This window comes from Erpetoichthys calabaricus, chromosome 11 (assembly GCF_900747795.2).
Source record: "Erpetoichthys calabaricus chromosome 11, fErpCal1.3, whole genome shotgun sequence".
Taxonomy (NCBI): Eukaryota; Metazoa; Chordata; class Cladistia; order Polypteriformes; family Polypteridae; genus Erpetoichthys; species Erpetoichthys calabaricus.
The window spans coordinates 42,064,738-42,091,176 of record NC_041404.2 but is presented as its reverse complement, the minus strand read 5'-3'; the positions used below and the strand labels follow the sequence as shown (position 1 = coordinate 42,091,176).

Below are 26,439 nucleotides of genomic sequence, written 5' to 3'. Positions count from 1 at the left end.
TTGGTGTCCACAACTTACATGTTGTATTAAAACATCACAAAAAAATATTTAGTTCCCCTGCAAGTGCATTTTGTATATCTGTATGCATTTTCTAGTGTATCTCACACTATTGAATTAAAACATGAATGCTGTCATAATAAAACAAAATGTTTTGAATGCTGTCAAAACAATGCAATTACAAATCCACAGATATTACTTATTCATTTGTTATTTTGTTACATGTCACTGTTTCACTTCACAAGAGTATTCACAGGTCCAGTTGCATGTGTGATGTGTTTTCTAGTGAGTCAGATGACTGGCACTGAGGTGGACGGTGGAGTGGAGCCACCGAGGTTCACTCTGATGGAGTCATCTAAATGTTCGTCTGTCAGTTTTGTTCTGAACTTTGACTTCATGACATTCATGTCAGACTCACAGAGGTATGGAGACCCAAACAAAGCAGACATTTTCATAGCTGCTTGGCGAAGATTCTCATAGTTATCTGGCTCTACTAAGCTCCAGAAATGCTGAGAATACTGTTGAGACTTTAACTGCATGTTATTTTCTGTTAAAATCACCAAGAACATTGGCCTCATCAAGGACAGTGACGAGTCTGTATACAGATGAGAGGTCGAACAGCTGGCCCTCTGGTGTGGTCAAAACAACCTGGAGCTGAACAAGCTTAAAACTGTGGAGATGACAGTGGACTTCAGGAGGAGCCCCCCAGTGCTGCCCCCTCTCACACTACTCAACAGCATTGTGTCTGCTGTGGAAAACTTTAGGTTTCTGGGATCCACAATTTCCCAGGATCTAAAGTGGGAACTAAACATAAACACAATTGTTAAAAAGGCCCAGCAGAGGTTGTACTTCCTGCGCCAGCTCAGGAAGTTCAACCTGCCTCAGGAGCTGCTCATCCAATTTTACTCTGCAGTAATCCAGTCTGTTGTTCTCTGTTCATCTATCACAGTCTGGTTTGGCTCAGCCACAAAACAGGACAGGAACAGACTTCAACGGACAGTCAGGATTGCAGAAAAAATCACTGGTGTTGATCTGCCCTCCATTCAAGACTTATACAGATCTCGAGTCAGGAAACGGGCAGAAAACATCGTTGCAGACCCATCACACCCTGGTTACAAACTTTTTCAACTTCTTCCCTCCGGTAGGCGCTAGAGAGCACTGTACGCCAAAACTACCAGACATGTGAACAGTTTCTTTCCTCAGGCCATCACTCTCATGAACACTTAAGTCAATCTCACAGCATCAGGGACAATACTAGGTAAAACCGGAGTCCAATTCCTTGTATGCGTACATACACTTGGCCAATAAAGCTGATTCTGATTCTGATTTTGAAGGTTTACTAATATATAATACATAAAATCCAATGTCTGTCTATCTATACGTCTGTCTGCTTTTCACGAGAGAACTACTTAACGGATTTAGATCTATTTTTTTTTTTTCTATAATTTGTTTGAACATTCCGGTTGATTTTGCGACTTCTCTCATTTTGCTATGTATCAAAGTTCGCTTACAGTACTGATTTATTTGCGCGAATCCAAAAAACACGCAGTGGGCCGAGGAGAGGGGCCTCCCTCACTCACTCGCCAGCTTAAGGGCGCGGTCCTTAACTCCACTTAGCTAGTGAATGAGAGAACAATTTAATTCAATTTTGTTTGATATTTAAAATAAAGTGTTACTTAGGTCCTGCGGTGGGTTGGCACCCTGCCCAGGATTGGTTCCTGCCTTGTGCCCTGTGTTGGCTGGGATTGGCTCCAGCAGACCCCCATGACCCTGTAGTTAAGATTCATCCATCCATCCATCCATTTTCCAACCCGTTGAATCCGAACACAGGGTCACGGGGGTCTGCTGGAGCCAATCCCAGCCAACACAGGGCACAAGGCAGGAACCAATCCCGGGCAGGGTGCCAACCCACCGCAGAGTTAGGATTCAGCGGGTTGGAAAATGGATGGATGGATGTTACTTAGGTCTTGATGAGTTTGAGTCCGGATATTCTTGTAAGTGTATGCCACATTGAAAAGATAGATTGTAATTCAGATTGTGATTTTGTGTTATAAGGATCGTGATATGAATTTTTGGAAAGATCACCCACCCCTAATTTCACTAATCAAGCTTTCAAATTTATGTAGGATTCATTAACCCTTTGGAGAGCTACTTGGAGAGGCTTGCGAGTGATGTGTTGGAGACACCTGCTATAGACAATAGCACATGCTAAGTTCAGGTTTTCTTAATCTGTTAGCATCCTGCTAGGTAGCCTACCATACAGTAAAGATTTTGTTGTTTTTTTTTAATCTCATATATGGAAATTTTTCAAAGCACAAAGAACCAACTTCATATGAAAAGAACTCTTCCCAAAATTAAATGATGCATTGTCAAGCAAAGGTTGAAAAAGAAACCACACAACCTAGTAATGGACCATGAAGTTCCATTAAATAACCATTCTTTTTAAGAGTGTACATCAGTTATGAGTCACTGGTGTTTAAGGCCTGTCTCACCAGTATTGGGAGCAGCGTAGAAACCAGCCCTGGAGCAGAGACCATGCCACAGGGCACACACATGTGCATACCTACAGAAAACTCCACATGTGGAGAGCATGAAATCTCCACCTAGATAGTGATTAAAGGTAGCCCTCTGGGACTGTGAAGCACCTTTGCTCTCTACTGCATCACCACGCCACCAGCATGTTTAATGTATCACTGTCTTCTCATGCCACATCAGTGTCTTTAATGTGACTCCGATTCTGTAATTTGAAATTGTACTCTTCTGTGAATGCCAAGGTTAAAAACTAAATAATATAACATAACATTCACAAACCCACTTAGTCCAATTCGAGGTCACAGGAGGCTAGTATCTGTTCCTGCAGTGTTAGGCTCCAGGCAGAGAATGGCTCTGGCTATGGCACCAGTACCTAACAGCACCCATTCACTCACAAACATCTATATGGGGCTAAACAGACAGATTTTGAAAGGCATTGATAAAACAGAATTATATCAGCTTTAGGGTAAATCACATATTTGAGGACACAATGTAGTGCATTTAGGACCTAAGCCAGGAAGCACTTCTTTAAGGAAAGAATTGTGGAAATCAGAAACAAGCTACCAAGACATGGAATTGAAGCAGAAAACTTGACAACCTTTGAGACGGCTCTGGATAAGATATTTGGACAGCTCAGCTATTCGCTAAACAAACAAGCTTGATAGACTGAATGGTTTCCTCTTGTTTGTCAGATTTCTTATGTTGTTATATTCTGATATTCAGCAGTCTTTACCATATAACCTAAGATTGTATTTGCCTTTTTAATAACTTCTTAATAACTACTTAGATTATAAAAATGTTGTGCCAACATAAAACTCTAAATTCTTTTCAGATACTGCTTCCTTTAGGGCAGTGTCTCCCATCTGGTATTTATAACTGATGTTCCTTTTGCCCACAAGTCACACCTTACGCTTAAAACTGCAAACTCAAGCTCAGCAGTCTCCCAGATCTGAGTGTTGTTAATATTCTGTAAGTCACATTCTAACACGTTTTTCAAGCAACATGATGGCAAAAAAAAAGGATTATTTGATTTAACCAGAAAAATCATTCTTTCAGAATACCTTAATAATGCCTTACTCCTATACAACATTAATGGCTTAAAATGAAGTAAAAAAACAACTCAAAACTCATCTGTTCAGGGAGGCTTTTAGCTCTGCCTGACTTTATTACCCTTCTTTCAGTTTACCATATGTCAAGATGCTCATGTAACCTGTGCGTGTGTGTGCTAGACCATCAATTGTTTTTCTGTTAGGCCTTTTCTCTGAATTTACTATCTTACTCTTCTTTATTTATTTATCTGGTTTAGTACAATACTATATACTGTATACCCTGCTGTTCTCTCTTAAACTTTGTGTGAAGTGCCTTGAGCATGGGAAAGGCGCTATATGAATAAAATGTATTATTTATTATTATTATTATTATTATTATTATTATTATTATTATTATTATTATTAAATGATGTCATTGTAAATTGGAGAGAGAGAGAGAGATTAGGTTGAAACAAGCATTGTAAAGCTTACATTTAATAGCACCATTCATACACATTATTATTAGGATAAAGCCATTTCAAAAATTACTTTACATAGGGAGCCAAATTTAAATCCCTTATTTTTCAAAAGACAAGTAATAAATCATCAATATAGCCTTGCTGTGTGTCTGTGGTGTATTTAAACACTGTGCACGCGCAATCTTAGAGTTGATTTCAGGCGCCATTGGCTAACCCTCTGCTGTGCTCTCCGCCAATAAGAAGCCGCGCTGCTCGGTGAGATCGACTCCCTCCCCCTGCCTCTGCTCCACATCATAGGAGGCAGCAGACAGAACGCTTCTTGCACACCCATGGAAAGGACAACGGTTTGCGAAATTACCGACACCTAGGAGTCATCTCCTTATTCATTCGGCTATGATCTGGCGGGATTTTACAACTTTAACCTGCAGATATCCTACCCTGGAATGATTTCTGTAATATAAATCCATTAAATGAATTTTAATTGCGTTGTGAAATGAAAAGTGGTGGCCGACAACAATGGCAGACGCTGTGGATACATTTTGTTCTTTCGTGGAATGTCATATATGGGCAAATTCGCTACACAATTCCCGAAGAACAAAGCAAAGGCTCTTTTGTTGGGGATATAGCGAAGGACCTGGGACTTCAATTAGCAGAAATTTCTCGTCGTAATTTACGGATTGCATCTGAATTTGGTAAGCAGCATTTTAGTGTTGATATGAAGAAAGGCAATTTGGTAATCGGTGAAAGAATTGACCGAGAAATTGTATGCGCACAGAGCTCAAATTGTGCAATTCCGTTGGAAATCATTATTGAAAATCCTTTACGGCTCTACCGAGTTGATGTGGAAATACAAGATGTTAATGATAATTCTCCGAATTTTCTTTCCGCTGAACGTATTCTGAAAATCTCAGAGTCCATTGCGCAGGGTGCACGATTTCCCCTGGATAGTGCTCGTGATCCTGATGTTGGCTCTAACACACTGCAGTCCTATTTTATTAATCCTAATGATTTTTTTGTTTTAAACACTAAGACGCGTGATGATGGCATCAAAGTCCCGGAATTAATTCTGGAAAAGGCGCTTGACAGAGAAACTGTGCCAGTTCATACACTCGTACTCACAGCGGTGGACGGGGGAACACCACCCAAATCAGGTACTATAAAAATAACCGTTGTGGTAGTAGATAACAACGACAACCCTCCACAGTTTGAAAAGTCTCTTTATAAAATATTTCTAAAAGAAAATTTACCAAAAGGGACTGTAGCTGGGAAGGTGAAAGCTACTGATTTAGATGAAGGTCTTAACGGAGAGGTGGTGTACTCCTTTGGTGTCCACACACCTGAAGCAGTCCGCAAATTGTTCAATGTAACTGAAATGGAAGGAGAGATCATAACGCAAGAGAAGCTGGATTACGAAGAGGCCAGTTCTTACAAATTTGAAATACGGGCTAGAGATAAAGGAAACCCCGAAATGGAAGGATTCTGCAGCATTCAGATAGAAATAGTTGACGTCAACGATAATGCTCCAGAAATTATTTTAACGTCCGAACCGTCTCCGCTTTTAGAAAACGCCCCTACTGGAACAGTAATTGCGTTAATACGAGCCAGAGATCTAGACTCTGGGAACAACGGTAAAGTCATTTTAGAGCTGCGTCCCGATCGGCCCTTTAAGCTGCAGCCTTCATTTGCAAATCATTACGCATTAGTAACCGACGGCTCACTGGACCGAGAAGCCTACCCCGAGTACAAGGTGGACATCATAGCAAAGGATTCAGGTAGTCCAGTACTCAGCACTAAGAAGACATTGACAGTCACCGTGTTAGATGTCAATGATAATCCTCCCAGTTTCTCACAGCCGTCCTATTCTGTCTACACAAAAGAAAACAACGCGCCGGGAAGCGTGCTGTGTGCCGTCACCGCATCTGATCCCGACTTGGGGACCAACTCCCAGCTGTCCTACTCCATTGTGGACACCACCGCTCAGGGCACCTCTCTGTCGTCATTCGTGTATATTAATTCAGAAAACGGCACTCTTTATACTCTGAATTCGTTCGACTATGAGCAAGTGAAAAATGTTCAGATCCAAGTGCAGGTGACGGACAATGGCTCTCCTCCACTTCGCAGCAATACCACTGTGCGTGTTTTTATTTTAGATGAAAATGACAATGCGCCAGCTGTTCTTTATCCTCTGACAGAGATGGGGACTCCTCCACTTCAAAGAATCCCACGATCTGTAAAAGCAGGACATCTTGTCACTAAGGTGACCGCGGTGGATGCTGATGCTGGTCACAACGCTTGGATTTCTTATCGCTTAATCCAAATGCCAGATAACCCTTTATACACCATATCACAATACACGGGGGAGATTCGAACGAGACGTGGTGTACTTGATCAAGATGGGGCAGTCCAGGGGCTGACTATAGAGATTAAGGACAACGGAGAGCCTGCGCTCTCAAGCACGGTGTCAGTGGAGATCGTGCTTGAAGACGGCTCAATTGAACCCATGCTAGACGTCCGAGACAAGGCACACAAAGTAGGTTACGCCAATAAGGACATCACCCTTTACTTGATTATATCACTCGCCGCAGTCTCTGTCCTTTCTTTCCTGACATTTATATTTCTAGTAGTGAAGTGTGCCAGAAATAGTAGAGCAAATTTATTTTCCAACGGAAGGAGCAGATCAGACTGGGAGAAAAACTCACAGAGAAACCTTCATATTCAGCTGAATTCTGACGGACCAATAAAGTACGTGGAAGTGGTGGAGGGGTGACATGTTGTCACAGAGCCAGTCTTACAGGTCCTGCTTTTCGCAAATGACAGACGCCAGCAATTTCACCATCTCAAAGTCTATGACTGCTTCAGATTTGATGGAGATTGCGAGTCCCGTTAACACATCTACACCAGGACAGGACTTTGTGAACGGAGAGTACCAGGTGAGCAACGACAGGCTGATTATTCAGTTGGTAATTAGTGCATTTCAATTCTTAAATACATTGTTGTGTATTATTAATCATATTTATATACACTTTAGAAATCTATAGTTTTTATCATTTTTTTTACTCAGCATGCATACATAAAGTATTTTTGGGAGAGATTAAATCGGGAAGAAAATACAACTTCAAACCGAAACCTTGACAACGCCTAAGAAGCATCTGAATTAAATTATGGGGTGTTTTAGCTATTAGCTAATCAAAAGAGCTTGATGGACTGTACTGTCACCTTTTCATTTGGCTTATTTCTTATATTCCAATGTAACTTAATTAAGACCTGACACGTTCTTAAAAAGGCGTGAATTCCTTGCCGCTGAGTTTCGCCCCCTAATGGTCTTACTGCAAACAAAGTGCGCCATGGAATTTCTTACTTTTTGACTGAAAGCATTAGGCGTCCAGAAGTCTGTTAATAGTATTTAAAGGCTGATTTTGTATGTGTTCAATAACAATGATGAAAACGCATGTTTTTATACTAGCAGGGAAAACTTCTGCACATTCACCATTTTTTACAAGTAAGAAAAGCGTTTTTCTTTTTTTCTTCATTGTCAGTGATCCTCTCCTTCATTGTCCCATGGGTGTTAAAATGGTCAATTCATTTTCACGCTTGTATCTATTAAACTGACAAACCCTCTGAGCAAAACTCTGTTACCCGTACAGTCTGTGACAATTTTTTGACCATAAGGGGTGTTTGTGCAGTCAGTCTGAATTGGCCAAGAACACTCTTAAAAATAAAGGTGTCAGTGGTTCTTCAGAGTAATGTCACAGCGGAAACGTTTTTGGTTGTCAAAAAAATCATCTACATGAAAATTTCAGTAGGTCTTTTGTTTTGGAAGATAGATAGATAGATAGATAGATAGATAGATAGATAGATAGATAGATAGATAGATAGATAGATAGATAGATAGATAGATAGATAGATAGATGTGAAAGGCACTATATAATGGATAGATAGATAGATAGATAGATAGATAGATAGATAGATAGATAGATAGATGTGAAAGGCACTATATAATAGATAGATAGATAGATGTGAAAGGCACTATATAATAGATAGATAGATGTGAAAGGCACTATATAATAGATAGATAGATAGATAGATAGATAGATAGATAGATAGATAGATAGATGTGAAAGGCACTATATAATAGATAGATAGATAGATAGATGTGAAAGGCACTATATAATAGATAGATAGATAGATGTGAAAGGCACTATATAATAGATAGATAGATAGATAGATGTGAAAGGCACTATATAATAGATAGATAGATAGATAGATGTGAAAGGCACTATATAATAGATAGATAGATAGATAGATAGATAGATAGATAGATAGATAGATAGATAGATGTGAAAGGCACTATATAATAGATAGATAGATAGATAGATGTGAAAGGCACTATATAATAGATAGATAGATAGATAGATGTGAAAGGCACTATATAATAGATAGATAGATAGATAGATGTGAAAGGCACTATATAATAGATAGATAGATAGATAGATGTGAAAGGCACTATATAATAGATAGATAGATAGATAGATGTGAAAGGCACTATATAATAGATAGATAGATAGATAGATAGATAGATAGATAGATGTGAAAGGCACTATATAATAGATAGATAGATAGATAGATTAAACTGGGGTCCTGATTTTAAAAGGACATTGCTTGCTTAAGATACTATAACAGGCTAAGTTCAGGTTTTCTTGGTCTGTCATTAACTTATACTCTTAATTTTAAAGGTGACATAGCAGTTCTTCAGAGCAATGCAGTTAAGGTTAGGGCCCAAAAGACCCATCCACATGAAGGTTGCAGAAATAACCTTTATTCATTTAGATCCATAGCAGGCTCCATACTGTAAATAACCATGATTAGAATGTAACAGATAATGGACCCCGATTTCAAAAGGACTCTTACTGAATTCAAAACCACAAGCTAAGTCCAGGTTTTCTTAATCTTAGTCTCTTTCTAGGTAACCTTCTATACATGAATGATTTCTTTCTTTTTTCCTACATATTTGGAAGTTTTTTAAAGCACAAAGAACCAACCATTTGTCAAGTAATTTAGTTCTACAAGGAACCACACAATCCAGCAAAAACCATAAATGCCACTATAGAACCAGTTTATTTAAGAGTGTCTACATAGCCTACTATATAATAAAAGTTTGAGCTTTTTCCACACTACTGAAACCTTTTCAAAGTGCAAAGAACATGTTTCTTATACAAAGGACACTTCACAGAATAAAATTGGTCTTTGTCAAGCAATGGTTTTACAAGGAACCACACAACACAATAAAGTGCTATTAAAGGCCCACTATTTTTAATGCTTCAGTTTTCCAATGTGCCAGGGAATGAGAGATGCACAGTCAGACCTCTGCGGTGTGCTGGCGCCCTGCCCAGGGTTTGTCCCTGCCTTGCACCCTGTGTTGGCTGGGATTGGCTCCAGCAGACCCCCATTACCTTGTGTTGGGATATAGCTGGTTGGATAATGACTGACTAACTGACTGACAGTCAGACCTTCTCCCTTATTCAGTTCTTGTTCTAGAAACCTGACAATAACAATCAACAATATTTGAGATGTAAATGGCAGAGTGGTGGCTCTGGGGCTAGGGATCTGCACTGGCAATCGGAAGGTTGCTGGTTCGAATCCCGTAAATGTCTATAGGGACTCTGCTCTGTTGGGCCCTTGATCAAGGCCCTTAACCTGCAATTGCTGAGCACTTTGAGTAGTGAGAAAAGCGCTATATAAATGCAAAGAATTATTATTAAATATATAATCTATGCCATGCCTTACTAGAAATGTTTTCAAATTTATTCACTTTATATTGCACTATTATGTGCATACCCCATAAAAAGATGTTACAAAAGAGTGTATGACATGTGTAATTTATGTGAGTGAATAAATTAAAGCAAATGTTTAAAGAAACCAACACAGCAAGATAACAGAATAGCTTTACAGTAAATCTGACCAATATCATCAAAGGAGCCATTTATCATAAGGAAATATATAAATCAATCACCATTACAGTATAAAGCTATACAACAGTGTGAGGGGAAAGAAAAAGAGCTATTAAAAGGAACCTAATAAATCAGGCACTTATACAGTATGTGTCTACAAGGAATGGTGCAAGGTAGCAGTGCAGAAAGAATCAAGAAATGAAAGGTAGAGCATTAAAGGAAAACAGATGTAAAGAAGAAGACAAAAAAGGATCATCAAAAGAAACAGATATCATTTATGATGGTGTATAAAACCGTTGAATGTAGAACATTTTGCCAGGGTTATAAAGTCTTGAATGAATTAGAAATGTAAAGGCCCTATACCTCGATTCAGAAAATAACTTTATTTAATGTGTGTTAGTTATAATGTACAATCAAGAAGAACCTCCATGAAAGTCAACCACAGTGAAGTTGTGAAATATTTTAATAAGGAAACTGTCTTTCTGTGACACAGTCCAGACTTACCCAGTGAGATGTTTAACAGAATAGCCAAGTCACACACTGGTGCTCTTCAGTTCTGTTTGTGGGTGAAACTGTGAATGAAAGTAGAAATCTAATTATTTTGTGTGTGGTGGCTTTGTTGATGTTGTGTTTGTTTCATAGAATAAATATAAATTGACGTTCAAAAAATCAAACTGTTTATGGCCACCCCTTACTCAGTCAGCAGATGCTTTTATCCAAAACTTACAAAAGAGGTCAGACATAATCAACTTGGGAACTGTGAAGGGACAAGTGTTACAGAACAAGGTTACAATATTGATCATCTCAAGTGGAGAGCTTAACACCAAACAGAACAACACAAGATGAGTTCATCTTTCTTCAGCTACAGGAACATATCAAAGCTGGTATCAATTAGTTAGATAGTCACCAAATAAGAGAACCTTCAAATGCTTCTTAAACAGAGTGAGTGAGTCAGTGGCTTGGTTGGGGGTGAGCAGCTTATTTCTATAAGAGCTACACATTAGAAGTGTCTGGACTGAGATTTGATGCCACCCTGTTCACTAGCAGACATGAGTGGGTGAGAAAGAGCACAGCACCTCAGTAGTGTCTTCATACACAAGTGTGCTGACCCATTGACCAATAGGATTTAAACTTAATGCATGCAGCAACAGGAAGATAGTGGAATGACCTGAAAAGTGGTGTGACATGTACACATCTTGGCTGGTCACACAAAAGACGTACCACCGCTGTAGAATCATCTACAGCAGGGAGTCCCAAACTCGGTCCTGGGGACCCAGTGTAGCTGCAGGTTTTTGTTGCAACCAACTTCCATTTTTCATTGGACTCTTAGCCTAATTAAGTGAGTCATTATTTCCCAGTTTCTGTGTCTTGGAGTCAATGTAGAAATTACAAACTAAGTTTGGTAGATTTTTATTGCAATGTAATAAGCAGTTATATGGAGAATGGGTAGATTTTTTAAGTCATTAATTGCAGAGCAGTATTTTCAACCTAATTTTCATTCTGCTTTTCCAGGTGTTCTGGTTATTTAATTGATTATTTACTAATTAGCGGGTCTGACACTGACGTCGTTGCTGCTTTCGTCATCCCGGGTGTCTGCTCTGCTGGTTTTTAATTGTCACTATTAAGGTTAAATGAAGGGGGCAAACTACACAGGAAAAGGGGGAAAATAATAGAAAAACAAGAAAAGTGCGTTAAGCATTTATAGCTTTAGAAAAAATAAAAATATTTTTAAATGCCTTATAAATGTAAAAAACATACTGTTGTGTTTTTCTGAATGCAGAATAAGAGACAAGTAAAAAAAAAAGTCCAGCTAATTAAATGAGATCAGTTGTTATCGATTACTATCACCGATTGTGAATCTGGTTGGAACAAAAACCTGTTGCCACAGTGGGTCCCCAGGACCGAGTTTGGGAAGCACTGATCTACAGCAGCCTGGTAGCACATGCAGGTACTCCTACCAGTAAAGATTATTATAGCTGTCGAGATGTGAGAAGAATAGATTTGTATTTCACCAACCAGCATGTGTTTGTGAATCACAACAACCATTTGTTTATTATTTTGTGGATTCACACTCTCATCATGACTGCTTGGATTAAGAAGGTTCTTCTCCTGATGGTCTGTGAAATGTCTGATGTGGTATAATAAAGAGGTTCATGTGCTGTAGAAATCTGAAAGTAACATCGCCAGGACGTTCCTGCTCCTTCTAAAACTGCCCATGGCACGTTAGCTTAAGAACAAGAATGCTACAGGCAGCAATTCAGAATAGCTCAAGATGCTTTACATAAAAACCAAGACAGCCTCATGGAGAATATTATTATTGGATGGCACTCCTCAGTCTAGGCTTAAAGATGGAATATGCTAGTGACTTATACTGTCTAGTTATTGCCAGCAGGAAGAAGCTGCAGTGGAGCCCTTTTGAGGACTCAGGGCAAGTGCAGAAGGTGCAGTAATATACAGGTGATCCAGAAGGATTACACCCAGGCAACAGAATTGGATTTCAGAATGTCTGACATCACTTCACTGACAGAGCATAATTAGGTAATGAACATTTTTAATTAAATATTGAAAGGTTCACATCTACACTCAGCTTTCACTCCCTAATCAGATGGTTCTATGGGGAGAATTCACTCTCCTACTTTAGGTCCTTGGCCGATAATATCACCTCAAAGTCGCCATATCTTTTCAAGAGAAAAATTATAATGTGAATGTACCTAACACTTATCCAGAGTATTCAGCCTTTTACAAGCAAAGGTGGTATCACTTTAAAATGAGTTTGCCACTTATTGACTAAGCAGTCTGAATCCAATACTTAAATGGTAAATGACAGAGGCACCTTGAGGGAACTATTAGAGAAAACAGCATGACCAGAATGTGGAATTGTGTTTTTTTTCTGAGATGACATTCTGTATAGTCATGTTATTTGTTTTGAATGTCAAATGTTCTTTACACTTTCAGAAAAAGAGGTGCTGAGATGTTGATGTCTATCTTTTCACAAAACACAAATCTAATATATGGAAGAGTATCTACCATATGATGGAACATGGAGTCTGCATGGACTCTCAACAGTAACAGACAGTTGCCATGAGGGGTATTTCATAAGGCTACACTAAGCTCTTGGTTGACCCCTGTGGTATGGAAAAATCTATCAATTAATGTAAAGGCCTCCAGACTTTAAAGTGAGGTATGTTTCATTTAAATCCCATAATCATCGCACTAACAGGCCATAAAAGGGAGAAAATATGATGTTAGTCTAGGTGAAGAGCCACATGTGAGAGTTTAGCGAGGCTACAGAGAGTAATTTCTGGATAGCTTGATAAATTATAAGAAAGAGTTAGGACATCACAAAAGGTTCTCAACAAGGGCAATTAAAAATTGACCTTAACTGAACACATTATTAAATGGCAAGAAAAACAATTTTAGGAACTTCTGAAACCAACGTGTACGACCTCTTAGTATACTTACAGTAGATCTGTTTAAAATCCCCATAATATTTAATGTGCCTCTTCATTGTTGTACGAATGGCTGAAGAAGTCATTTGGTAGACTCTGGTGGTGGTGTTTATGTTCAAAAGGGAGAACAGCATCATTTTTCAAGTTATGAACTGATCACATAGCTCAGACTCCCAAAGCAATTCCACTTTGGTTTGCCACAACCTACACTCTGGTCAATAATTAAACCTCTATAGACACATTTGAAGTATATTCTGGACTCAAGTTTTTGTCTGTGCACTGATACTGCAGGGGTCGTGTGAGTTTTTCCAGGTGGATATACACATGTTTTAAACCTCAGATAGGTACTCCACAGCATGTTATGGGAGGTGCAATATCTCCTAATGTATGTTATTCACTTCCTGCCTTTAGTATGCAACTGATTCTGCTCACATATTTGGAATTATGTTGTCTTCATTTGAACTGGGCATGGGACTTAAAGAAGATTATGTCATCTCTTCCATTTGCAGAGAATGTTGTCGTTCTTGGCCTCCTCACGCTGTGGTCTTTGGAGAGCACTGGAAAGCTTCAGAGCTGAATGTTAAACAACCCCAATGGGAACTATAAACCTTATTAGGAAAATTCCTGACAATTTTGTATGATTCGTTTTTTTTTCTTTAGCAATTTGGTTTAAAGAAAGTGTGATTTAAAAAATAGATTTAATTCAGTTAAAGTTAGAAATGATTACCCATCCATTTTCTGAACCTCCTTTTTACTAGTTCATGGATGCAGGAAGCTGGAACCTATCGTGGTCCTATCTGGCACTTTGATTAGAGTGCCAGTCCTTTGCAGGGCACATTCACTCAAACCTCATCAATCCACAGTGGCCAGTTATGCAAAAGGCATTCTTTGGGATGCAACTTGTAAATTCCAACTACGTTAATGAACCCTGGTCCCTGGAGTTGTGTGGCAGTAGAACTAACCATATATATCAAAGCAGAATGTTTCTGAAGCATTATAATTTACATAGTACTGATTTCTGAGGCATTACACTAATATGAAAATTTGACATTGTTCATCATTACACAATATTATACAACCACCATTATGTATAGTAGTAATATGCATAAATTAGGAAATTAAATGTATATAAAATATACTGTTGACACAGCTTCTTTGAAGTATGGCATAAAATTAATGATTTGCCCCTTAACAGCTTCACAGTGATTTTTTTTCACAAGTTTAGTTTTAGTTTTCATCATTTTTGTCATATATAAACACAGTTTATTAAATATAGCCTAAAGTGTTTAATAAACACTACAGAAAATGTATTGCTGGAAGTGTCACCAAACTGAAAATATTCATCCAAGCTAATCAGGGATAATGAGAGTGCAGTGGGAAACTGATAAAATTGACATCTTCACACTTCACATAGTTTCAGTTTCAGCGACACATTAGACATTTATTTGCCTATTTCCTTATCCTCCATTTTTAAAATGCTGTTTCTTTTTTCACATTTATTTGCTATTAGCTGAACCCATTTAACCTTGTTGCAGAATCTGAACCACAGCAATAGATGGTGTGAGGTGTAAGGCACAAGCCAACCCTGCGTAGGGCAACAGTCCATTAAAGGCAGTTCTCACAGGCACCTTCAAACTTCCTCACCCTGGGCCAATGTAATGTTGGTAGCTTCCCTAAAATGTCTGTTTCTGATATTTGGAAGAAAAACACTCGTGGACATAGGGAGAGACTGAAAACCCAAAAAAAAAACAGACACTGGACCAGAAGTGAAACCAGGAGATAATGCTAAATGCTGACTAAATGTATTAAATAAGACTATAACAAAATGTCTCATATAAAAACTATATTGATAGATAGATAGATAGATAGATAGATAGATAGATAGATAGATAGATAGATAGATAGATAGATAGATAGATAGATAGATAGATAGATAGATAGATAGATAGATAGATAGATAGATAGATAGATAGATAGATAGATAGATGTCTTCATTTATTGTGCTATGCTGTATTTCCTCTTTTCCATGTCTGACAATTGCTTATATTGTCTGCTTTATCTATGCTACTGTGCTCAACTGCATTTTAAAAATCTTTCTATACTAGGGCATGTAAGAGGTAAAATGGAAATTGATTGATTCATTTATCCCCGAAACCAAGTAACCAGGTTTAGAAAATGAATATACAGAAAGATCCTTCATTCATTAAACGCCTACATTTTTCACAAGTGGTATAATTAGAACTCAAGCAAAATGTGGCTAATAAAGATTTTTGTTCATTAAGTTTAATTTTACTTAAAGGGCAAGAAATAAAGAGTTCTTGTTTCTAGGTTCTCTCAACCTGTAATTAAAATATCCTTAGGTTATTAAACATTAATTTATCTTAAACATATTAAAAGTAATTGGAATAATATATTTGAGACTGATAAAAGTTATGTGAGCACAAATTAATTAAAATAATGACATAATCCCATAACATAGATATTGTCTAACACATAAAGTTTGATTATTTTATGTTTTTGATTAGTAATTAATAATCAGGAAAAATCTCATAATTCTGATGGATTATTTTTAAGTATATGTAGTCTGCCTAATTGAGCCAGTTATCACTGCGACCCCTGGTGGTAGAATTTGTTGCACACCTGGTAAGGCTGCTTTTATCCCAGACCTGGTTTATCCCAAAGTCTCAACAAGGCTGCTGGTATCCCGTTGCTTAATTAAAGAAAGTTTCTGCTATCTGATATTTGTTAAAGTTTTTAAATTTTTCATTTAGTTTACTTCCAGAATCAATTTAGAACTTTATGCCCAACGTGTATGATCAGTGAATATGAAGCAATTTAAAAAATAAGTGTGAATGTGTTGATACAGCACATCCATCCATCCATCCATTATCCAACCCGCTATATCCTAACTACAGGGTCACAGGGGTCTGCTGGAGCCAATCCCAGATAACAGGGCGCAAGGCAGAAACAAACCCTGGGCAGGGCGCCAGCTCACCACAGGGCACTGATACAGGACAGTTACTCATTTTTCAAAACTCCATTTGTATCTTAGTATATATATGTGTGTATATTTATAGTGAGATGATTAGCATATTTCAAATTAGGAGAGCAAATTATGACTAAAAATGGACAGAACACCCCTGAAATCCCTGTGGTGCTAGCAAGTTGTGAGTAGTTTCATTAATAATACATTCTATTCTACTTCATACAATAAGTTTTTTTATTGTGGAAACCTATTGTATATACAAGTAAAAATTGTATATTTTACCTAGTTTATAATTTGCTCCACCAGCTGTTGCTCATTAATTTTAAGGGATATTATTTACAAGAAGAAATACTCAAAATGAATAAGAAAGTGAGGCAGTACACGTGCCTGTTTGTTAATGATGTTCTAACGGGCTGTGTTTTAATTCCAACTTGTTCACTATCTGCAGCTGGTTTGCATGTTCTCTCCGTGTGTGAGTGGTACACACACTGACACAGACAGGGGTGTGAGGGGCTTTGGGGCGGGTATTTAAAGCCTGGCATAACAGGTTGACACTCTCAAATTGCTATCCTTGATCCTGATCCTAGAGGGCCACTGTGGTTGCAGATTTTCTTTCCAGTTGGTTCCTGCTTTTATTTGGACTTCTATTTCAATTAATATTGTAGTTGCTTCCCACTGTACAGTTTGATTATACCTTTCGCAGAATGCCATGGTTCTTTGTCAAACAATGATTCTACAGAAACCACACTGTGTCATAAAAGTACCACTATTTTGAAATATGGCTTCAAATATTGACAATTGCGAAACAGCAAACACAGGTGTGAACAATAGTGGAAACTTTGGTGTCATTCCATTTAATCGATCATTAAAAAGTAACGGCTAAAATGATAAAGATTTCTCAGAAGAAAATACAATTTTTTAACAAGGAAATTCAGTAAATATTGTTAAATTCATTTAAAGTGGAAAAAAACGACTTACTAAGAATTTTTGCATTAGGTCAATAAAGGTAAAGCAGTGAAAGTTTGTTTATTGAAATTTGAAATCAGATTACAAGTAGGAATTATGTAGAATTAAATATTTTTTGAGTTGTAAAGTCTGATCTCAAGTTTAAAAAAATCAATTAACAAATAAATGTGACTTGACTTTATGATAAACATTTTTAAAACATTTGTCTTAATCACATTACACTGCAGACTTTCTTTCTTTCTTTCTTTCTTTCTTTCTTTCTTTCTTTCTTTCAAACTAAGCAGAAATTTACCACGTACAAGCAGGAAAACGGCTAAAAAAATGTGCAGTAGCCACAATAGCTTCATTGATGACTTTAGCAGACTGTCATCCTATTGCTTTAAGTGTGAGATCTGCTGCCCCGTATTTGTTTGCGTGCAATATGTACAAAACGCTTTCAACCGTACAATACGTTTTGATTCTAAGACATAGAAGGTATTGTCTTCTTAAATTTTCTGGAAATTCCGTCACAGCCTTAAAGGAGCATACACATTTAGTGACCGTGTTTTAATCTAAGATGTGCTGTTGTCGCATTGATGATGCGAGGGACTTTATCTTAAGTAGATGCATTTCTTTGTGATTTAGTAAGAAGTATTCCAAAGTCCATTGTGCCACGACTTCCTAAAATAATTTAATAAACTCACTCAACATTCGCCGTGGCTTTCCAAAGCTTGGGAAGCTGCGTCTCAAAATGCCACTTTCCTTAAAGCACTTTATGCCTTTAAGATTTCCACTGCAGCTGTCATTGGAGCAGAGCGTGCGGCGCTGTCCACCAATGAGGTGCTGGATTGCGCGCGGCGATCAGTTCCCCCGCCCCTCGCTAAAATCAGCGTAACCCTTCAGCTCTTCGCATGTGAGGCGAAATGGATTTTTTCCTTTTTTATTTTATTCGGGGATTTTTGTTTCGCTTTGTTTTACATCCATTGTCCACTGTGTGATGTACCGATACTCGACCGACACAAAGCCCCGTGGATTAAATAACGGGAAGCTCCTCTCACAATGGACTGCAAGAGGGGGACGTGTGCGCTGCAGTGGCAGCTATTGTGCTGCTGCTTTTCTTGCCTTTGGATTTTTGTTAACGGGCAGCTGAAATATTCCATTCCCGAAGAGCTCAGCCCTGGCGCCTTTGTTGGAAATATCGTTAAGGATTTGGGACTGGGTGCGGTGAAGATTTCGGATCGCCAACTGCGCGTGGTGACTGATTCGGGTAAGCAGTATTTCCAGGTAGACACAACGAACGGTGCTCTGCTCGTCAAAGATCGAATAGACAGAGAGCTCATCTGTGGTTTCAGCTTAACGTGCTCCCTGCATCTCCAGCTGCTCCTCCAAAACCCCTTAGAGCTATTTCGCGTGTTGGTGGAAATTACGGACGTGAACGACAATGCGCCTCAGTTCCTCTCTAAGAGTCTCCCTTTGGAGATTTCGGAAGCTGCCCCGACGGGATCCAAGTTTCGACTTGAAATCGCGCAGGATCTGGACGTGGGCTCGAATGGTCTTCGAAGCTACAGCCTGAGTGCTAATGAGCATTTTGCTTTGAATGTTGAAATCGGTGACGATGGGAGCAAAATTCCCGAGCTGGTGATTCAGAAGGCTCTGGACAGAGAGAAGCACGCTGCTTTCAGCCTTCTGCTGACCGCTCTGGACGGGGGGAAACCAGAGAAGTCGGGCACGGCCACGGTGAGCATTAGTATTCTCGATGTCAATGACAATACCCCCGTGTGTGAGCAGAAGCTCAAAAGAGTACGGCTGGCCGAGAACTCGCCCGCTGGCACCCTGGTGCTGAGGCTCAACGCGTCAGATATGGACGCCGGCGACAACGGTCAAGTGTCTTATGCCTTAAGTAAGCACACTACAGAATCAGTGCGACAGCTTTTTGAGGTTGACCCGAAGACTGGGGAGATAAGAGTGAAAGATGTGATCGATTTTGAGGCCGGGGTAGCCTATGACATTAACGTCCAAGCTAGAGACAAAGGCACTCCAGCGTTGGAGGGACATTGTAACGTCAAAGTGGAAATCATAGACGTGAATGATAACGAACCAGAGGTGATCTTAACGTCTCTGTCCAGCCCAGTCTCAGAAAACGCGGTACCCGGCACTGTAATAGCTCTTATCAGTGTCAGAGACCCGGATTCAGGCCCAAACGGGGAGGTGCATCTAAGGATACCACCAGGTGTGCCATTTAAATTAAGGTCATCCTTTGAAAACCACTATTCCTTAGTGACAGATGGGCCTCTGGATCGTGAAGAGCAAAATGAATATAACATCACTGTGACAGCGACTGACTCTGGGTCCCCTCCTCTTTCCACAAAAATTATACTTCCCGTCAACCTCTCTGATGTTAACGACAATGCCCCAGTGTTTTCTCAGCCTGCCTATACCATCCATTTAAAAGAGAACAATTTACCAGGATCTCTGATTTGCACAGTTGCAGCCAGTGACGCTGATTTGGACAAAAACGCACAGCTTTCTTTTTCAATCTTGGACAGCACCACTCATGAAACATCTGTTTCCTCTTTTGTGTACATAAACTCAGAAAATGGAAACATTTATGCGATGCGCTCTTTTGACTATGAACAGATTAGTCTTTTTCAGATTCATGTTCAGGTCAAAGATGCTGGCAGCCCAGCACTGAGCTCCAATGCCACTGTCAATGTCTTCATTTTGGACCAGAATGATAACGCCCCAGAGGTGGTGTATCCCCATCACTCCGACGAGACACCCCTACAGCAGACTGTACCCCGCTCTGCTGATTCCGGATACCTAGTCACAAAAATCGTGGCAGTGGATGCAGACAGCGGTCATAATGCGTGGCTCTCCTATAGCATCCCCAAGGGCAAAGATGGTGGCCCGTTTCAGGTGGCGGCCTACACTGGGGAAATCAGGACGAGTCGCCCCCTACAAGAGGTGGATACAAATGTTCACAATGTTGTGATTGTCATTCGGGACAATGGTCAACCTTCACTTTCTACTTCGGTGACAGTTTGTATAACTGTGGAGGAGAACGGCCCAGAAAGGTCCTATGAATTTAAGGATAACACTGCAAAGCAAAAGAACATCTCTAACCTTACTCTTTACTTGATTATCGCTTTAGCTTCTGTTTCACTTGTATCCTTTTTGACATTTGTGATTCTGCTGGTGAAATGCCTCAGGCACAGTGGATCGCACGGATCCTGCTTTGACTCGTGTTGTAGCAGCAGGAAAACACTGCGATCAAGGGAGGCTTTTCAGAGATCCCAGAAAAACCTGCATCTGCAGCTCAATCCAGATGGACCCATCAAATACGTGGAAGTAGTGTCCGGGACAATGGACTCCCAGTATTACAGGCCCTGCTTTTCACCAGTATCAGACAGAAGTGACTTTATGTTCTTTCAGACTTGTAGCCCTTCTACACCCATGGGCAATACGAACCCCATTGACATATCCGTGTCTAGCAATAATTTAATTAACACTGCCAACGAGGTGAGAAACATGTCTGGATGTGTGTGAGCTCGCATGCTGATGTGTTTGTGTGTCTGTAACCGCATCGTCCATGAAATGTGCTCGGGGGAGGGGAGCCTCCAGGGGGAGGAGTCACAGGCTGACAGCCGGGCTTTGAACTTTTCATTACTTGGGATGTCGAAATATTTGGTGCATGCGTTGTTAGAATTGCGTAGGCTTGGCATTTAGGGACTTTTAAAGGTGCTGCTTTTGATTTTGTTTTCTTTCTTCATGGCTCTAGACTTTGTTATGAATTGTGTCATTAAGCCGTTATGTTTAGCAAGTCTTGCCTGTTCAGTTCAGAGCCGTGGGGCACCATGTACTCTTAAAAATAAAGGTGGTTCTTCAGAGCGATCCTATAGAGGAACTGTTTTTGGTCTCCTAAAGGATCATCCATCTGAAGGTTCCAGAAAGAGCCTTTATGTGTTTAGATCAGTATCGGGTTCCAAAATAAGAGGACAGATGATCCTAGATTTGTGAAATACCAATGGTTCATGATTTTACAGACTTTTGCTGCGTACAATCACACAGGCTTAGTTTAGGTTTTCTTAATCTGTTGGGATTCAGCTAGGTAACCTGCTATACTGTAAAGAGTTCTGTTTTATCCAAATATTAGTAACCTTTTCAAAGCCCTAAGAACCGATGTCACATGCAAAGAGCCCTTTCCATAATGAAATAACTCTTTGGGAAGCAATGGCTGTATAAAGAGCAAAACAACCCAATAAAATGCTTTTATAGAAACAAAATTTTTAAGAGTTTGGCACATCCTTGAAGCACTGGGCATGAGACAAGGTTCAGCCCTGGACTGTGTGTTTGAATGTTATCAGAAATAAAGGTAAAGGCCATTTGTAAATAACTATTAAGCAAGCACTGTGATGTGCTGGCATCCCGTCCAGGGATTGTTCCTGCCTTAGCATGATGATTGCTCGGACAGATTCCAGCTGCCCCTGCGACCCTGCACTCTTGAAAATGATGGTTCTTTTTTTCGTGGGACATATCAGATTTGTTGGCTGCATTCACTGCCCCGTGTGAAATTACATGATTGAAAATTGCTGGGCATGTCTACCATGTGGGTGCACAGCTGCGCTCTAGGGTAGATTTACTATGAAATTAATGAAGTTTAAACCTCAGGGCCACAGAAGCGACCATAGTCCACATTGCTTTAAAATTTGGACTATCTACTGTACAAGGCTTTTTTTATAATAATTTTAATAATGTATTGTAATTCAGTAAAGCTGCAGTGGGTTGGAACCCTGCCCAGGATTGGTTCCTGCCTTGTGCCCTGTGTTGGTTGGGATTGGCTCAGCAGACCCCCGTGACCCTGTGTTCAGATTCAGCGGGTTGGAAAATGGATGGATGGAATTTGATTCAAGATCTGAGATGTAGATAGATAGATAGATAGATAGATAGATAGATAGATAGATAGATAGATAGATACTTTATTAATCCCAAGGGGAAATTCACATACTCCAGCAGCAGCATACTGATAAAAAAAACTATTAAATTAAAGAGTGATAAGATAGATAGATAGATATGAAAGGCACCATATAATAGATAGATAGATAGATAGATATGAAAGGCACTATATAATTAATAGATAGATATATAGTGCCTTTCATATCTATCTATCTATCTATTATACAGTGCCTTTCATATCTATCTATCTATTATATAGTGCCTTTCATATCTATCTATCTAATTGATAGATAGATAGATAGATAGATATGAAAGGCACCATATAATAGATAGATAGATAGATAGATAGATATGAAAGGCACTATATAATAGATAGATAGATACTTTATTAATCCCCAAGGGGAAATTCACATACTCCAGCAGCAGCATACTGATAAAAAAAACTATTAAATTAAAGAGTGATAAGATAGATAGATAGATATGAAAGGCACCATATAATAGATAGATAGATAGATAGATAGATAGATAGATAGATAGATATGAAAGGCACTATATAATTAATAGATAGATATATAGTGCCTTTCATATCTATCTATCTATCTATCTATCTATCTATCTATTATACAGTGCCTTTCATATCTATCTATCTATCTATTATATAGTGCCTTTCATATCTATCTATCTAATTGATAGATAGATAGATATGAAAGGCACCATATAATAGATAGATAGATAGATAGATATGAAAGGCACTATATAATAGATAGATAGATACTTTATTAATCCCCAAGGGGAAATTCACATACTCCAGCAGCAGCATACTGATAAAGACAATATTAAATTAAAGAGTGATAACAATGCAGGTATAACAGAAAATAACTTTTTATAATGTTAATGTTTACCCCCCCGGGTGGAATTGAAGAGTCGCATAGTGTGAGGGTGGAACGATCTCCTCAGTCTGTCAGTGGAGCAGGACATTGACAGCAGTCTGTCGCTGAAGCTGCTCCTCTGTCTGGAGATGATCCTGTTTAGTGGATGCATTGGATTCTCCATTATTGACAGGAGTCTGCTCAGCGCATGTCGCTCTGCCACAGATGTCAAACTGTTCAGTTCCGTGCCTACAATAGAACCTGCCTTCCTCACCAGTTTGTCCAGGTGTGAGGCGTCTTTCTTCTTAATGCTGCCTCCCCAGCACACCACCGCGTAGAAGAGGGCGCTCGCCACAACCGTCTGATAGAACATCTGCAGCATCTTATTGCAGATGTGGAAGGACACCAGCCTTCTAAGGAAGTATAGTCGGCTCTGTCCTTTCTTACACAGAGCATCAGTATTGGCAGTCCAGTCCAATTTATTATCCAGCTGCACTCCCAGGTATTTATAGGTCTGTACCCTCTGCACACAGTCACCTCTGATGATCACGGGGTCCAGGAGGGGCCTGGTCCTCCTAAAATCCACCACCAGCTCCTTGGTTTTGCTGGTGTTCAGGTATAAGTGGTTTGAGTCGCACCATTTAACAAAGTCTTTGATGAGGTCCCTATACTCCTCCTCCTGCCCACTCCTGATACAGCCCACGATAGCAGTGTCATCAGCGAACCTTTGCACGTGGCAGGACTCCAAGTTATATTGGAAGTCCGATGTATACAGGCTGAACAGGACCGGAGAAAGTACAGTCCCCTGCGGCGCTCCTGTGTTGCTGACCACAATGTCAGGCCTGCAGTTCCCGAGACACACATACTGAGGTCTGTCTGTAAGATAGTCCACGATCCATGCCACCAGGTATGAATCTACTCTCATCTCTGTCAGTTTGTCCCTAAGGATCAGAGGTTGGATAGTGCTGAAGGTGTAAATTTTTAAAAAATTGGTGGTGATCTATCATGGATCAACCCCAATGAAGAAAATAAAAGTGGTTACTCAGACCTTGTTGCTGGTTGTGAAGGGTCCCCCATAACAGTTCAACTTTCAGGGCCCCAAAATTGTAGATCCATCACTGGCTGTGCTTTCCCCTTTTCATGATAGTCAGCAGCATGCTGGCTGGTAGAACCAGGACTGTACCAGCATTGTGTGAAGGGTTCTCAGCTAGTTGAGCTGCACGCTCTGCCCTTTTTTCCTGTTTTCTGTTTAAAAACATTAAATGTGAGACATCAGAAAGACGAGCGGCTCTTCTGTTTACAAGGTTCAAAACACACATATTCCTAATTCTTCATCACTGTATTCTGTGTATTTTATTTCTGGATGAGTATTCAATTGTGAACTCTCATGCACACACAGCCCGCCTCTACAACTAAAGAAAAACATTAAACCCCATTTGAGTTTATCGTTGCCAGTCGTAAATTAGTTGGCCTCAGTCATTAGGTATGCCACATTAGTTAGTTGGCTTCATGGTGGAGTGCCACCACCTGCCTCTGACTTGCAAAGATTTTGTAAATGAACGCTATGACTGAAATTTGCTGTAAAAGTCTTCTAATGTGACATGGGCTCAATTTGAGGACAAAGCATAAATCTGTAATGTATAGAAGGCTGACAGATCAAGAAAACTCTGCCATCATGGGTTCCTGGTTAGCAATGGATTTTTTTAATACCATACGTTATATCTTAAGGTTCGAGCGTGTATTCAAATTTCTGGGCAAGCATGCCATTAGGTATGAGTGACTGCATGCTCAAAACTCCAAGGGGAATTGCCCTCCCATTCAATGAAATGAACGGATTAAATGGTGGTACTCATTTTATTGGGTCACCCTGGGGCCTGTGGGGGTCTTAATCTGGCCTTGTTTGAAGTTAGCCTGTTATTGTTTGTAGTGAGAGTCCTTTATAAATCAGGAAGCCCCTGGTATTTCACACATCTCTGATCATCTATTCCTAACTATTTATGGAACCTGTCAAAAGATTTTAAGTAAATAAAGGATCTTTCTGGGACTTTTATATGAAAGGTTCTTTTTGAAACCACAAGTGGCACCCCCTATGGCATTGCTGTGAAGAGCCACTCTGGCATCTTTATTTTTAAGAATGTGCCCTGAATAAGCATGATATAAAATGGATGAATGGATGGAATGCATTAACCAACCCACTTTGAAAAAGTGCATAATTTGAGTAGCTGGCCATATTAAGTTGGTTAGATATTGGATGTATGGATATTTTTGGTGTTAGCCGCTATAAATCAAAACAAACAGAAGGAAATGAGGGTTGGTGTCACATGCAATTCCTATCTAGTATTTGTCCTGCACAACCCCATCAGACACTCCCTATGCCCATGTATCTGACACCACTTCACGATTCCAGGGGTTGGAGCCTATCATGACAGTAGAAGATAGATAGATAGATAGATAGATACTTTATTAATCCCAAGGGGAAATTCACATTCTCCAGCAGCAGCATAATGATACAATAAATAATATTAAATTAAATTAAAGAATGATAATAATGCAGGTGAAAAACAGACAATAACTTTGTATAATGTTAAATGTTAACGTTTACACGTTGAAGAGTCGCATAGTTTGGGGGAGGAACGATCTCCTCAATCTGTCAGTGGAGCAGGACAGTGACAGCAGTCTGTTGCTGAAGCTGCTCTTCTGTCTGGAGATGATACTATTTAGTGGATGCAGTGGATTCTCCATAATTGATAGGAGCCTGCTGAGCGCCCTTCGCTCTGCCACAGATGTTAAACTGTCCATCTCCATGCCAACAATAGAGCCTGCCTTCCTCACCAGTTTGTCCAGGCGTGAGGTGTCTTTCTTCTTAATGCTGCCTCCCCAGCACACCACCGCATAGAAGAGGGCGCTCGCCACAACTGTCTGATAGAACATCTGCAGCATCTTATTGCAGATGTTGAAGGACGCCAGCCTTCTAAGGAAGTATAACCGGCTCTGTCCTTTCTTACACAGAGCATCAGTATTGGCAGTCCAGTCTAATTTGTCATCCAGCTGCACTCCCAGGTATTTATAGGCTATAAATATAAACTCCCAGATATTTTATATATTTATAAAGAGCCTCAAATAGGGTGCTGGTCCTTTACAGGGTCCATACACACACGGGCAAAGTTGACATCACTAAAAAGTGTGTTGCTGTTGCAAACTTTGTGGATTTGGGAGGGAAACTCACACAGACACAGGGAGAACATATAAACGC

The 26,439-nt window shown here is 39.6% G+C and overlaps 1 protein-coding gene across 1 annotated transcript in view; it reads left to right on the top strand.

Annotated features, from left to right (window-relative positions):
• Positions 1 to 4,326: 4,326 nt before the first annotated feature.
• Positions 4,327 to 26,439, top strand: part of LOC114660355 (protocadherin gamma-C5-like) — a 58,784-nt gene continuing 36,671 nt past the window's right edge. Inside the window, 2 exon segments of the mRNA XM_028813007.2 lie at positions 4,327 to 6,794; positions 6,796 to 6,966. Of these exon segments, the coding sequence (XP_028668840.2) occupies positions 4,530 to 6,794; positions 6,796 to 6,966 (2,436 nt within the window). The 5' untranslated portion in view covers positions 4,327 to 4,529.